At 57.0% G+C, this 13881-nt stretch overlaps 1 protein-coding gene across 12 annotated transcripts in view; it reads right to left on the bottom strand.

Moving 5' to 3' along the window:
- Window positions 1-13881, bottom strand: part of ACSF3 (acyl-CoA synthetase family member 3) — a 63417-nt gene that overhangs the window by 32148 nt on the left and 17388 nt on the right. For 9 of the 12 annotated variants that reach the window (XR_008649293.2, XR_010114359.1, XR_010114360.1 and 6 more), the window contains exons 4-6: window positions 12273-12427; window positions 9988-10136; window positions 3458-3570 (exon numbers count right to left, since the gene is read on the bottom strand). Coding sequence is in view for 9 of the 12 variants with exons in the window: in XM_055232825.2 (XP_055088800.1) it covers window positions 3458-3570; window positions 9988-10136; window positions 12273-12427 (417 nt within the window). In the remaining 3 variants the exon portion in view is untranslated. Of the gene's footprint in view, window positions 1-1672; window positions 3571-8806; window positions 9160-9567; window positions 9697-9987; window positions 10137-12272; window positions 12428-13881 lie in introns of those variants that run through there. The other 3 variants (XM_063612568.1, XM_063612570.1, XM_063612571.1) reach the window with 3 other exon arrangements.

Here is a 13881-nt window from a genome sequence, read left to right as displayed (position 1 = left end):
CTGTGCACACGAGTATCACACACATGCAGTGCACATACAGATATCACACACACATGCATGCAGTGCACAGGTATCACACACACACGGCACATGCATGGGTATATCACACATACGCACAGTGCACACACGGGTATCATACACATACATGCTGTGTGCAAATGGGTATCACACACACATACACGCAGTGTGCACATGCACCCCCACGTCCTATGACATCGTCAGGGAGTCTGGCCTGGAGCTTAGCCATATTGACTTTTGGGGTTTCCTTCAGGTCTTTTTTTCTGTGTGTATATATGTGTGTAACAGTTGTGCACACACGTGTATGTGTGTGTGATACCCGTGCGCACACTGGGCATGTGTGTGATACCCATGCGTGCACTGCGTGTGATACCCGTGTGCACACTGTGTGTGTGGGATACCCGTGTGCGCACTGCGTGGTGTGATAACCATGAGCACACTGCGTGTGATACCTGTGTGCACTGCATGTGATACCCGTGCGCACTATGTGTGATATCCGTGTGCGCACTGCGTGTGATACCTGTGCATGCAATGCATGTGTATGTGATACTCGTGCACGCACTGCATGTGTGTGTGTGTGATACTTGTGATATGTCACAGGACCTGAGGGCGCGGTTACGAGCCAGCCCCTCAGCGAGGTGATGGAGGAGGCTGAGCCCTGGGCCCGGCAGGCCAGCTGCCACCTGGGGAGGGTCTAGATACTCTGCCCCGGGGATGATCCTGGGAAGGTGTCTTCCCATCCCCACAGGGCACATTCCTTCCTGCGGGTACTTTCTGTTTCCTGACAAATATGACACCAAGCCTCTTAATTCAGGTCTGAAGGCCCGGTTGATCATCTGCCCAGGAACAGTCATGAGTCACTCCAGAGGCCTAGGGATGTCCATTCTCATGACTCGTCCTGAGGGAGCCCTTCTGGGGAGGGACGCCGGCCGGGATCCACGCCTCAACCCAGACAAGAGTGGATCGGACTGCCCAGCCGTCTGCCACAGCCTCACGTGAGCCATGTGGATCCGGGACTGTGGCAGTGAGGGGCACCCCCTGGGCTTTGGGATGCTGTGGAGAGAAGGGCTACTGCGTGCGACTCAGATGAAAATACCAAGTGTGTCTGCGAGTGTGAGCGCGGGGTGAGGAGTCCCTTCACGTGAGAGAGCAGCGGGTCCCTGACGCTGGGGCTTTTCAGAGTTCACAGCGCCCATGCCGTCACCTGGTCGTCCCGGGGTGCCCACCCACCCCTCTGGGAGCCCTGAATCTCAGGTGTCAGAGGGCACAAACCCTGAGGCCCTCAGGCTGTGCTCCTCCCCACGAAGGGTCTCGGCCCCGGGTGGAGCCAGGCCCCGCAGGGCAGCTGTACTCCACCCGCTGCACCGACTCCTTGGCTGAACTGGAAATGTTCCAGGGCCTGCTGCCAGCAGATGCAAACCCCCCGTATACTAAGATTTAAGCAGCTCCGGAGCATCTGTGCGGCTTCACCTTGCAGGATCTCCCTGCATGCCTGTCGCAGAGGCCCCTGTGCGGTGTCTCTGACTGTCGGGGTGCCCAGGTAGCTGAGGCTGCTGCTTCTATTTCAAGCCTGTTTCAGGGAAGAAACCCGCAGACAGAAACAATTAAAGAAACTCAGGCAGGAGCAATCAGGTGGCGCAGCAGCCAACGCAGGTGTGAAGCATTTAAGTTTCGTTTTAATTTAAGACAGAAATGCTCCCCACCCCCGCTCTGCCCCTTTCTCTGGCGACATTTCTGCCATTTCTGGCAGAGCAGGTGCTCAGAGGCAGGAGCGTCAGCTGACTGACACCTGGAGAGGGCTGCACAGCCACGGGGCGTCTCACTCCTCCACATGCCACTCACGCTCTGCTCTCTGCTGGGGACATTTCTGACTAGACGGTGTCCCCAACCGAGGCACAGGCTGAGCCCCGTCCCTGCAGACAGGGCTGGACTGGCTGAGCTGGGAGGTCCTCGAGGTGGGGGCAGGGGCACCGCAGGGCACAGACTCGAGCGCCAGGAAGGGCCGGTGTATTCAGGAACCCGAGATGCGGGGTGTGACCAGCAGCCTAGTACCAGCAGGGCAGAGGCAGGAATCCCAGGAGAGGGGTGTCAGGCCAACAGCACGGGCTGGGGCCCTACAGAGGGCAGGGGAGGCAGGTATAGCAAGGGGCAGCCACCCAGGTGGGCTTCAGGAAGGTGCCCCATGGCTCTGTGGGGGCCACAGTGGGGGCCATGGGGGATAACAGCCCACTGCGGGTAGCCCAGGCCAGGCGGGACACACCGTGCGGCCCTACACACAAGGTGCAGCCACTGCAGGTGGCCCCAGGTGAGAGGTTTCCGTGGGGAAACATAATGCCCACTTCAGGGCCACGGGGACAACAGCCCACTGCGGGTGGCCCAGGCCAGGCGGGACATGCCATGCGGCCCTCCACACAAGGTGCGGCCACTGCACCTTTCAGTGTCATCAAATGACACTGAAAGCCGCCCACGTCCTACTTGTTTGCTGGAGCTAAAACGTCCAACCACGACCATTGCTCCAACCCTCATGTGGTCACGTGTGGAAACCAAGGTACAAGGAGGGCGTGTGGCTGTTCACTCATGACAGCAAGGCCCACAGCCCCTCAGCCTCTGCGCGGGGAGCTCAGCCGTGCCCATGAGGGCCAAGATGGTGCCATAGAGAAGGAAATGCACTGAGATGAGACTCAGGATCCCTCGATCTTTGAAAACCTCAGGGCAACACAGTCAATCATGTGTGGTATCAGGTGTGGATACTGGCTTTAGAGAAAATAATTTCCTTTTAAATCAAGATTCCATTTCCCCATAATCCCTAAACCTTTCTCTGTGATGAGTTCACTTGTGATGAGCAGATTCTCATGTTAAAATCCTCACAGAAATGAGACAATGTCCTTTCTTCTTGTTCACCCTTGTCAGTTTTAGAATAACGCACAAGACGAGGAGGCCGCCACAGAGTACTGCACAGGCGCCCACCTCAGCGTGCAGGGCCCCGTGAATCTCCCCACACCTACTCTGGGGGCCTGTGGTCAGCGTCCCCTCAGGACGGGTGCCAGGGTCAGACCAGTTCATATTTCCAACCAGATTCCCATCAACAACAACGGCCTCTGCTCTTTATCTCTTCCCCTTAGCCAATGCCACCATGGCCCACGTCAGCCTGTCCCCGTGGACGGGGCCCCTGGGAGGAGCTGTGCGCCCGGGTGTGACTCCCTTTGGCGTTCTGCCCTGGGATCCCTCTGCCCACTGCTCTGTGAACGCACAGACAGACAGGCAGCAGGCAGGGCCCAGGGCCCTTGGTAACACCAGCCGGCACCTGCAATGTCCAGGGGGCCGGTCCCTGCGTGGAGGGGAGTCTGCCTCCAGGGGAAATATGCACCAGTGTAACCACCCTGGGGGGTGCCTAGCCTGGACACAGGGCCGCCCACCTGCCGAGAACAGAGTGGCTTACCTTGGTCCCCCTCTCGTCTCCCTCTGCGTGAACGGTGTAGGAGCAGCCTTCCTTCTGTGGGTTTTCTGAGACAATGCGCACCTGTACTCCAGGCAGCGGGGTCCCCACGGAACCTACAGGAGAGGAGAAACACTGAAGGGGAGGCTGGAGTGAGAGGAATCTGGAGGAGAGAAGCATGCACTGAGCTCGGATTCCGCTGGGCTCCCGTGTGCCACGTGCGGGAATCTATCTGGAGGGAGCGACGTGCCCCGTGACCCTGAGAGAAGACGGCGTAGGAACCAGCAGGTGAAGAGCCACACAATACGTGGCTGGCAAGCATGGTGTGCTCAGGCCCAGCCGATGCCACAGCGATAGCCATGTGGCACAGCAGGCACACACATGGCACGCTGGGCCTGGCTTGCCCTGGGCCCCTCATACATCACTTGCCCAGTTACTTCCCAAAGCCTCACAGCTGCCCACAGATTCTGGTGTCATTTCCACTTTTACACACTTGCTGGCCAGGGAGGGCTGGCGCCTTGCCCTGATGGCCCTGGGGCTGTCCATGACGAGGGGACCTGTGTGTGCCCGGGACACGGCGGGCTAAGGCAGGATCTGCCCTATGTCCCCAGGAGGGGCTGTCCTGAACTCTGCATGGCAGGTGGACCACACTTTGTAGTGGCTCATTTATTAGACACCCATGATTTACTCAGTGTATCCATCCCACCTGCACAGTCCTAACGTGGCTAAAATCATACCTTACACTGGCCAGGGTGGGGGCAGAGTGCAGGTGGCGAGACGTGTCCCGCTGGCACATACGGGGCTGCCGCAGCCTCGCTCTGCCGTGGTTTAGGGTGCTGGTGGGACAGCAGAGGCTGCTCATGGAGCGCGGCCCTGGCGATGTGGCGTCAGCACGGGCATGACCTCGGGGCAGAGCAGAGGTGGGACTTCCTGTCTACGCCGGGGCGTGAGGCCTTTGCCCTGGCCTGCGTCAGGGGAGTGCCTGAATGCTTATCACGTCTGAGAGTCTATGCTGAGATTTCAGGCACTTCAAAGGTCAGCATCGAGGGTCAGTGCAGTGAACTCTGCAATCCATGGGAAGTCCCGGCCTCCAGACGCTTGGTGAGGGGCTGTTGGTGCCTGGCTCGCTCTTGCTGATCCTGCTGGGCCTGTCCATGCCTGGGGTCCTGCAGGCGAAGCCGGGCTAGTATGGTGCATGGAGTGTCACCTCGGGAGTTCTCTGTGGTTCCAGGTATGCAGACGCCCGGAACCTCCACTCTGGTCAGAAACCCGTGTCACTACTATGGGGGGTGTGGCGGGGCCGGCTTCAGCTGCCTTTCTTCCATCCTTTCTCCTCCTTTATGTTTTGCTTCTGAAGATTTTTAAATGGGGGTGAAACCCGTGTAACATATGACTCGCCATTTCAGTGCGCAGCATGGCAGTGTTCCGCACACACACTGCACAGTCCCCCACTCGCCCCAGTCAGAACTCCCGCACAGCCCACGACCGCCACACCCTCCCTCCCCAGACCTGGCACCAGGTCTGCTGTCCGCGTCCGTGGTTTTTCTGTTCTGGGCATTTCATAGGAAGAGGAACATCAGAGGCGGTCTCTTGCCTCTTCCTGGTGATGCCTCTACTGGGGCGGGGACACAGCGCAAGGACACAGCACGGCTGGGGTCGGGGCGGGGGCCGCAGCTGGGGAGGCCGCGTGGCCGTCCCACACCATCTGCAGAGGCTGAAGAGGCTCTGGGATGGTGTCTGGATTCCACGGAAGCCAAGCAGTGGTATTGTCCATGAGAGCTCAAGGAGTGGTCCCCACACTCCAGGTGCCGCCCATGAGAGCTTGAGGGAGGGGCCCCCACACTCCAGGTACCGCCCGTGAGAGCTCGAGGGAGGGTCCCCACACTCCAGGTGACGGACGTGAGACCTAGAGGGAGGGTCCCCACACTCCAGGTGCCGGACGTGAGAGCTTGAGGGAGGGTCCCCACACTCCAGGTGCCTCTCGCTGTGCCCTGGGTATGTGACAGTGTGGACATGAGAGCTCAAGGGAGTGGACAGAGGCTGGCCCTGCGAGGGCCAATGTGGATGGGCGCGCAGCTGCAGGCAGGTGGGGGGCCTGCCTTCCTGCCACAGCCCACCTCTAAAATCACTGTCAGCCAGCCCCTCCCTGATAACTCTGACTGGCCTGCGGCCCCTGTCCTGGTGTCTGGGGTGCACTGGGGCTCTGCATGCCTGGGACCCAGGGAAGGGAAACCGCCAGTAAGGCCCTGGAGCTCCCTGTCAATGCCACAGAGCGGCCCAGGAGCCGTGAGCGCCTCTGAGCTCAACCTCCAATTAGAGTGTGATTAGGCCCAGCAGTGGTCGGCCATGAATTATTCATCTCCCTCCGCAGGAACCGCATGGAGCAGGCCCGTAGCCGTAACACAGGACAGAGCTCAGCCTCCACCCGACTTCTGTCTCTCTCTCTCTCCCGAGCAGGGAGAGGGCACTGTGCAGTGGGGCCAAGCATGAGACCGGAGCCTGTGGCTGGAGCCGACCTGAGGGCCAAGGCCATGGCCACCAGGGTGGGGGTTAGAGCCTGAGAGTGAGGAAGGCTCTCCACCGTGCCCTCTAGAAACACGGCTCAGGAGGCTGCATTTGGAGTTTTTGTGGGGCATGTTGGATTTAATGCTGAGGCAACTTTACTTACTTTATTCCAAACCAAAGAACTGACACTGCTGGTAATTTAAAGGCAAGGATAAAATCACAGATATTTGATTCTGCTTTAGAGGAGAGGTAACATCCCCGGCGCCCGAGGGAACCTGCCGTGGGCTCTGCCTTCAAGAAGAGGGAACGTCCCTGGAGCCCAAGGGTAGCTGAAGATTCGGGGATTGGTGCGCTCAGGTTTCTTGCCCAATAACCCTGAAGCTTCAGGGTCTCTGGATCCCCCTCCTCAGCCGGGGACTCCTCTCCCTGTGCCATCTGTCTGGGGCTCCTTCCTGTTTGCCTAGGAGTTCTGATTCCAGCGTGGGGAAGGTGAGCCTCCCCCGGGCCTCTGGGCTACTATCTGCTCCTTGGCGCCCTCAGTGTGGATGGTGGTCCCTGGGCTGCTCCTGACTCCCTCAGTGTAGACAGCGGTCCCTGGGCTGCTCCTGACGCTCTCAGTGTAGACAGTGGTCCCTGGGCTGCTCGTGACTCCCTCAGTGTAGACAGCGGTCCCTGGGCTGCTCGTGACTCCCTCAGTGTAGACAGCGGTCCCTGGGCTGCTCGTGACTCCCTCAGTGTAGACAGCGGTCCCTGGGCTGCTCGTGACTCCCTCAGTGTAGACAGCGGTCCCTGGGCTGCTCGTGACTCCCTCAGTGTAGACAGCGGTCCCTGGGCTGCTCGTGACTCCCTCAGTGTAGACAGCGGTCCCTGGGCTGCTCGTGACTCCCTCAGTGTAGACAGTGGTCCCTGGGCTGCTCGTGACTCCCTCAGTGTAGACAGTGGTCCCTAGGTTCCTCCTGGTTTCAGCTTCCCAGCCTTGTATCTGTTCCAGTAAAAAAGGCTAGGTGGGCCGCTGTCCATCTTCTCTTTCTTCTCCAGTCAGGGCCATCAAAGAGGCCACCGTGCTTCTGGCAGCGTGGCTGCCTGGGAAGTGCGTGTGCGTGTCTACGTCACTCACTAGCCGCACGACCGTGGGCAGGCTCCATGGGTTCTTGTGTGTGAATGGAAAAAATGACCCCATACCAGGGGCTGTTTTGAGAAGATCAAAAGAGAGGGCGCCCACAAAGCAATGCCGAGTATAAACAGTCATCGTCAACTACAAACTCTGTGCGGACAGACTCTGAACACACAGAACTTGTCCTGCTCACATGTCCGGAACAGAGAGGACAAAACCCAGAGCCCGTGGCCCTTTCGGTCCTCACTTGCCTGCAGCCTGCAGCCCTCGGCGAGCCGGGCTTTGCTCGTTCCGTCCATATTACGTGGTGACTGTGGCCAGTGGCACTGGACAAAACCAGCACATCCTACTAAGAAGGACGAAGATAAGGACAGACACTCGAGGGACCAGTCAATTTGATTTCAAGGTCCCCATCTTCTTTCCACCAGAGAGCTTTAGCCACCGAAGAAACAGCTGGTGCCGCAGCCACCATGGAGAAGTGCGAGTCAGCCCAGGGCAGGCGCCACCAGCACTGACGGCAGTTTCCTGGGGTCTGAGACTAACGCACGAGCCGGCCCAGGGCAGGGGCCACCGGCGCTGACGGCGGTTTCCTGGGGTCTGAGACTCGGATGTATTTCTCATCACACACTGACTTCTTTTCACAACATGCCCCCACCTGCCCACTGCCCTGGGCCCCGTTGCAGCAGGCCCTGTACTCTGTGTGGCCGCCCCATTGGCAGCTCTGCATGGCAGCTGAGGATCTCACTGCCATGGCCCTTTCATTCTGCTCAGGATGCCCCAGCCAAACAGAGCCTTTACACTCAAAATACACCTAGCAGCCCCCATGGCTCCCCAGGCCCAGCAAAGGGGCCTGAGCCTACAGTCTCTCCTCCTCCCAGCCCAGCAGCCAGCCCACCCTTACACTCATCTTTCAGGCCCCAGCATCGTATCGCTGCCTGGCACCAGCTGGTCCCTGCCTGGGCCTGGACCCCCATGTCCACGCTTACCCTAGAGTCCCAGGAATCAAGCAGGCATGGAATGAGTCAAAGGGCACATGGAAAGCAACCGGACAGAGCAGAGCCCAGGAGCCGACCCCCCAGGAGCCAACGGACTTTCAACAAGGATCCAAAGGGCTGGTCGATGCAGAAGGGAGTCTTTTCAACCAACAGTGCTAAAAAGCTAGACATTCATACACTAAAAAAGAACTGTGGTCCGTATCTTGCACTATGTACAAAAATTAACTGAAAATGGATCATGGTCCCAAATGTAAGAGCTGAAACTATTCTCTGTGACTTTGGGCTACGCAAGGATTTATTACATATGACATCAGAGAATTCATAAAACAAATTGATAAACTGGGCCAAAATCTAAAACTCCCGATTTTAAAGACGCTGTTAGGTGAATGGGAAGACAAACCATAAGCTGGGAGATGATATTTAAAATCACACAGCTGACGCTTGCGTCCAGAATTTTAAAAAGCTCTCAAAACCCAAGAAAACAAATGCCCCAGTTGAAAATCGAATGACAAGAACAGGAAGAGGTACTCAACGCCACCCATCATGAGAGAATCATGAACTCAACAAGACACCACCACCGCCTGTTGGAGCAGCAGATGCTTGTGACCTCCCGCCCACTGCAGGGGGAAGGGGATGGTGCAGCCGCTCTGGAGAACAGCTCGGCAGCTTCAGACAACACAGCAATCTCTCTCCTAGGTATCTGCCCAAGTGAAATAAAAACCCACGTTCACACAGAAATCTGCACACAAATGTTTATAACATCTTACATGTCACTGCTTAAAATAGGGTCACAAGCAGTGGCGCATCCACACCACGGATGCCATTCAGCAGGGAAAGGCGCGAGCTCTGATGCGCATAGCACAGGCGACTGTGGGCGGAAGCACCACGGATGCCACTCAGCAGGGAAAGGCGCGAGCTCTCATGCGCACAGCACAGGCAGCTGACTGCGGGTGGAAGCCGGGCAGAAGCAGACAGGCTCAGAGGCCACGTCCTGCAGGATTCGGCGATGTGACCTCCCAGAAGAAGCAAAACCACAAGAAGAGAAACAGGAACAAGGGGCCGGGCCTCAGGGGTGCAGGAGGTGCTGAGCACTAGGAAGGGAGTTTCTGAGATGAGGAACCCTTCTCTATTTTGACTGTGATGATGCTTCTTAAGACACACAGAGCTGCACGCCAGAGGGGTGAATTTTTACTGTGTCTGCAGGTAAGCAGCTGCGCAGACAGATGTGCGGGATGGTCTCACTTTAAGTCTGCACTGAGATCTCTCTTCTACTCTGGACAGACTGAAAGGGCTGTGCAGAAAGAAGGGCGGCCCCCCAGCTGTGGGCTCTGTTCCCAGAAGTCCCAGCAGAGGACCCAGGGCTCGAAGGGTTGGGTCAGATCAAAGTCAGAATGGGATGTGTTAGGGAAGGCTGGACAAGAGGGGCCCAGTATCAGGAGCCCACATCTAGAAAAGGAAGACAGGTGCTTGACTCATCCCACCCTGCCCACCACACCCACCTCTCCTGGCACTGCTGCTGGTGCTGTGTGGCACCCGGACTCCAGACAGATGGAGGCTCCCACCACTGCTGACGTCGTCTGGAGCCAACAGCATGGCCCCCGGCCTTCCTCTGAGACGTGCACTGACGCCTGCATTCCAGGCATTGCTGTTCTTCCCATTGTGTCCCCAGTCATCCAGCCAGGGGCCAGCACAGACACCTCCCCCAACCACCCCTGACTGAGACTTGGGAGAAGGCTGATCTGCCCAGAGGGGACAGGTCGCAGTGCATCCTGAGTGCTCTCCTGGCCTAGTGGCCTGTCCCACAGGGGAGCATCCTCCATACCGCCCTTCAGTCCAAATGTGGGTGGTTCCAGACTGGCCCGCCTTGGGGGGCTGAGGGCACAGTGGAAGAGGAACACAGCTGTGGGAAGTGCTCGTACCTGGCAGGCGCGCGGCGGCGGTCAGGGGCCCGGACAGAGCCATGCCGATCTCGGTCATGCCATACCGCTCCAGCAGGGTGTGGCCCGTGATGTTCTTCCACTTCTCCAGCACTGGGAGGGGCAAGGCGGCTGAGCCTGAGACCATGAGCCTAAGCGGCACAACCAAAGGCAGGTTTAGCCCTTCGGGACGTGACCCTCGCGTGCAAAGGCGGCAGGTTCAGCCCTTCGGGATGCGACCCCCGCGTGCAAAGGTGTCAGGATCAGCCCCTCAGGACGTGACCCTCGCTTGCAACAGTGGCAGCTCCTTCACGAGTGCAGGAGCCCCAGGCCATGGGTAGAGCACCACTGTGCGACACCCGGGACCAACGCACAGTCTGCGCTACGGGGTGACTTTTGTTTTTTGAAAATGATTTGTTGGGTGTATTCTGGAAGTAAGCAGGTCCAACAGCTAATGAGGGTAAACAACGTGCTTAGGGTCCGTGGTGTCCCCTGCAAAGTTCCCGCGCTGTTCACAACCACGCCCAAGAACAGCAGTGACCATGCAGCTGCCGACCACGGAGCTGATCACGGGTGAACAGCCACGGCGCTGCAGGCTGCGGCCAGGCACATCCGGGGACGAGAGCCGGCTCAGCTTGCCGGCTCCGCAGCAGAACGCGGACACGGATGAATGGCCGCGGCACCCAAGGGGTGGGGCCGGGCACACCCAAGGGGCTCAGAACCGCCCACAGAACTGGAGCTATCTTGCCTCATAGGCTCGGCTCAGGCTTGGCAGGTGAACACGGGCCCTGAGAACCCCGAGTCCCCGCCCTCTCACACAGCATTTCCCGCAGCCTCACGGGCAGTAGGGAAGGCGCTTCTGTTTGAGGTTTGAGCGGACTGGTCCCTGCTACTGCCCCTGCTTTACGAGGAGGCACCACTGACAGGACCCCCGCTGGGAGATCCAGATGGCCAGGGTCTCATTACCTCTGTCACCCCGGAAATCACCTGATCCTTTCCTTCACTGACCTCGTTCTTGCCCTCGGTTCCTTAGATTTGGTAAAACATTCTGCTTATCCTGCTCAGCTCGGGGCCTGCCCAGCCCCAGGGTATCCCAGCAGTAGCAGCAGAAAAACCATGGGCTCCAGTGGCCTCACAGAAAAGGGGTAAAGGAACGGCAAAGAGAGCGAAGCCGGTTCAGACATATGCCTTGGACAACCCAGAATTCTCTCCAGGAACGAAGGTGCCGCTTCCCTGTGCACTTCCTGGGGACTGGGAGGAGCGCGCGGCAGCCACACACACACACACACACACACACACACACACACACCCCACTGGAAACTGGAAGACAGTGGAGCCTTCAGTTCCTGCAGTGCACCCGCCACACCACCCCTCCCTCCCGCAAAAAGAAAAATTACCCCACCCACGACTCTGCTGGGGGTGTGGGCTTGTGACGCGTGTGAAGACTCACTGAGCCACACGTGTGCGTTTCCAGTTAGTGAACCACACTTCAACAGCCACGAGGGAAAGCAACGTTCCCACGCCTGCAGGTTCATGGGAGAGTGCAGAGCAAACACGCCCATGAGTGGCCCAAAAGACCAGCTCATCCTGGGAGGGACGTGTTTATCTAGGGAGCTGGGAGGGAGGAGCGGGGCTCAGAGGAAAAGCAGCAGAACGTGCCCCAGGCAGGAGGCGTCACAGGGCTGCCCACGAAGGCAGAGAAACTGCATAGTAGAGGCAGGCGCCGTGGGACATGTGGGCAGACGAAGCAGGAGCAAGGGGGTCAGCTCACTGTCCTCACCCTTGTCCTTCAGACTCCATGACAGAGAGAGAGATGGACAGGAGAGAGAGCAGACAGACGGAGACAGAGAGATGGAGAGACAGAGACACATGGAGAGACAGGGGAGATAGAGAAAGAGAAGACAGAGAGACAGACGGAAAGATAGATAAAGAGCGGTGGAGAGGGAGAAGAGAAAGACAGATGGAGAGTCTGACAAGAGAGACAGACGGAGAGACGGAGAGATAGAGACAGATGGAGAGAGAGAGACAGAGAGAGAGAGAGTCACAGAGAGAGCGATACAGAATCCAGGCAGCTATCGACGTGGAAGAGATTATAGATATACATACAGAGGGGTAGAGAGAGAGACAGGTAGAGAGGTAGAGAGAGTGATGGGCAGAGAGAGAGGGAACGTTGAAAGGAAATGGAAAGCACTGCTTCCCAGAACTTGGTAGAAGTGATTTATTAGAAATAAGTCATATCTGTTGATCTTAAGACTTTCTGAACGGGAAAGGGGGCTCTTTTCACTTACCTAATATTTTCTTTACAAACTGCACGCAAGAAATCCCGGGCATGTGGCTGGGTAAAATGCCTGTCGTAGTACTCCATCAGCTTGGTGTATATTGTAGGCACTGCCATAAAGACATTGATCCGCGGCGTTTCAGAACTTAAGAACTTTTCCCAGACCTACGAAGGAAAGGAAGCACTCGGTGGGAAGATGAGCAGGCACAGAGGCCCGCGGCGGAGGCTCCTGGCTCCAGGCACAGCGTTCTCATGGTTCACATTCAAGAGTCTGCAGCGCCTCCCGTCTAAAAGGGGTGCCTCAGACTCTGACCCCTTCCCACAGAAGCCATGTTGCGTGAGACAGCTACCTCTGGCCTGTGAGGGGAAGAGCAATCGTGAATCGAGCTGGAAAAGGGCTTCGGTATCTGAGGCCTGGAGAGATGTGAGTGGTTAGGCTTTAAGTGTTTTAAGTTCCTCACTCATCAGCGGTTTCTCGTGTCGCCCATAAAGCTTCAGGAAGAGCTGGTGAGTCGCATTCCTTCCGTGGCCCTCTCTACCCACGGTGTTCCACACGGAGCCCCCAACGGTGTGGCGGAGGGCGGAGGGCACTCTTCGTGCTGTGGGGTCAGCACCTAAGGGAGGCCCAGGACACACAGGACAGATCTTACCCACACAGCGTTGAAACTGGGGTCGGTGGATGCCGATGCCACAGTCCAGCCCCAGCCCATCTCATCTCCTCATTGGACTGCAGTGATGAGTGCCTCACCGCAGCTGCCTGGCAGAGAAAGGCAGGAATCTCCAGGGAAGAAATAATATCATCCTTTCAAAGACAAAGACTGGGAACCCTTCAAAGTTACAAAGCATGTAAGGACACAAAGATGTGACGCCTAATTGAAGGGAAGAAGTCTCAGGAAATCCAAACGTCAGAATCGCCAGACAAGGCCCTTCAAATAACTGCAATAAGCAGATTAAGGAATTTAGAAGAAAAGATGAACAACGTGGGGAAAATGGAGAATTGCAAAAAGAAGTGGAACTGCAAAAACTCATAAAACTGAAAAACACAAGATCTGAAATGAACTCTTTCAGTAGACCTAATAACAAACAAGACAGCAGAAAAGAGGAAAAAAGTCAGACACAGTCAACGGGAGTGATCTAGGCCGACGCGCAGACGGGAAAGCAAAGACACAGGCGACCAGAGTGCGGGAGACGGCAGCACCGCGGAGCAACACCCACAACACTGCCACCGAGGGAGGGAGGGGGAACAGATAAGCAGGTAGAGAGAGGCCAGGCTCGCAGACGGGAACACTCCACGTTGTGAAGATGGCAGTTCTTCCCACCCTGAGCTCCAGCTTCAAAGCAATCTTCCCAAAATTCCAGCAAGCTTTATTTTGCAGAAATTGATACATTTATCCTACGTTTTACATGAAAAGGCAAAGGACCCAGAAGATCCAAAATATATTTCAAAAGGCAGATTAAAGGTGAGAACACACAGTTCCCAACTCCAAAACTGACGTAAACCAGAAGTAATGAACACAGTGAGATGCTGTGTAAGATTAGACAAGACACCCACAGAACACAGTTGAGAGTCCAGAAATAAACCAATGCATAGATATCTGGTCAAGTGATTCTTGGCAAAG

Source organism: Symphalangus syndactylus, chromosome 11 (genome assembly GCF_028878055.3).
Source record: "Symphalangus syndactylus isolate Jambi chromosome 11, NHGRI_mSymSyn1-v2.1_pri, whole genome shotgun sequence".
NCBI lineage: Eukaryota > Metazoa > Chordata > Mammalia > Primates > Hylobatidae > Symphalangus > Symphalangus syndactylus.
Note: the sequence above shows the minus strand (reverse complement) of the source record. Positions and strands in the feature narration are given on the sequence as shown.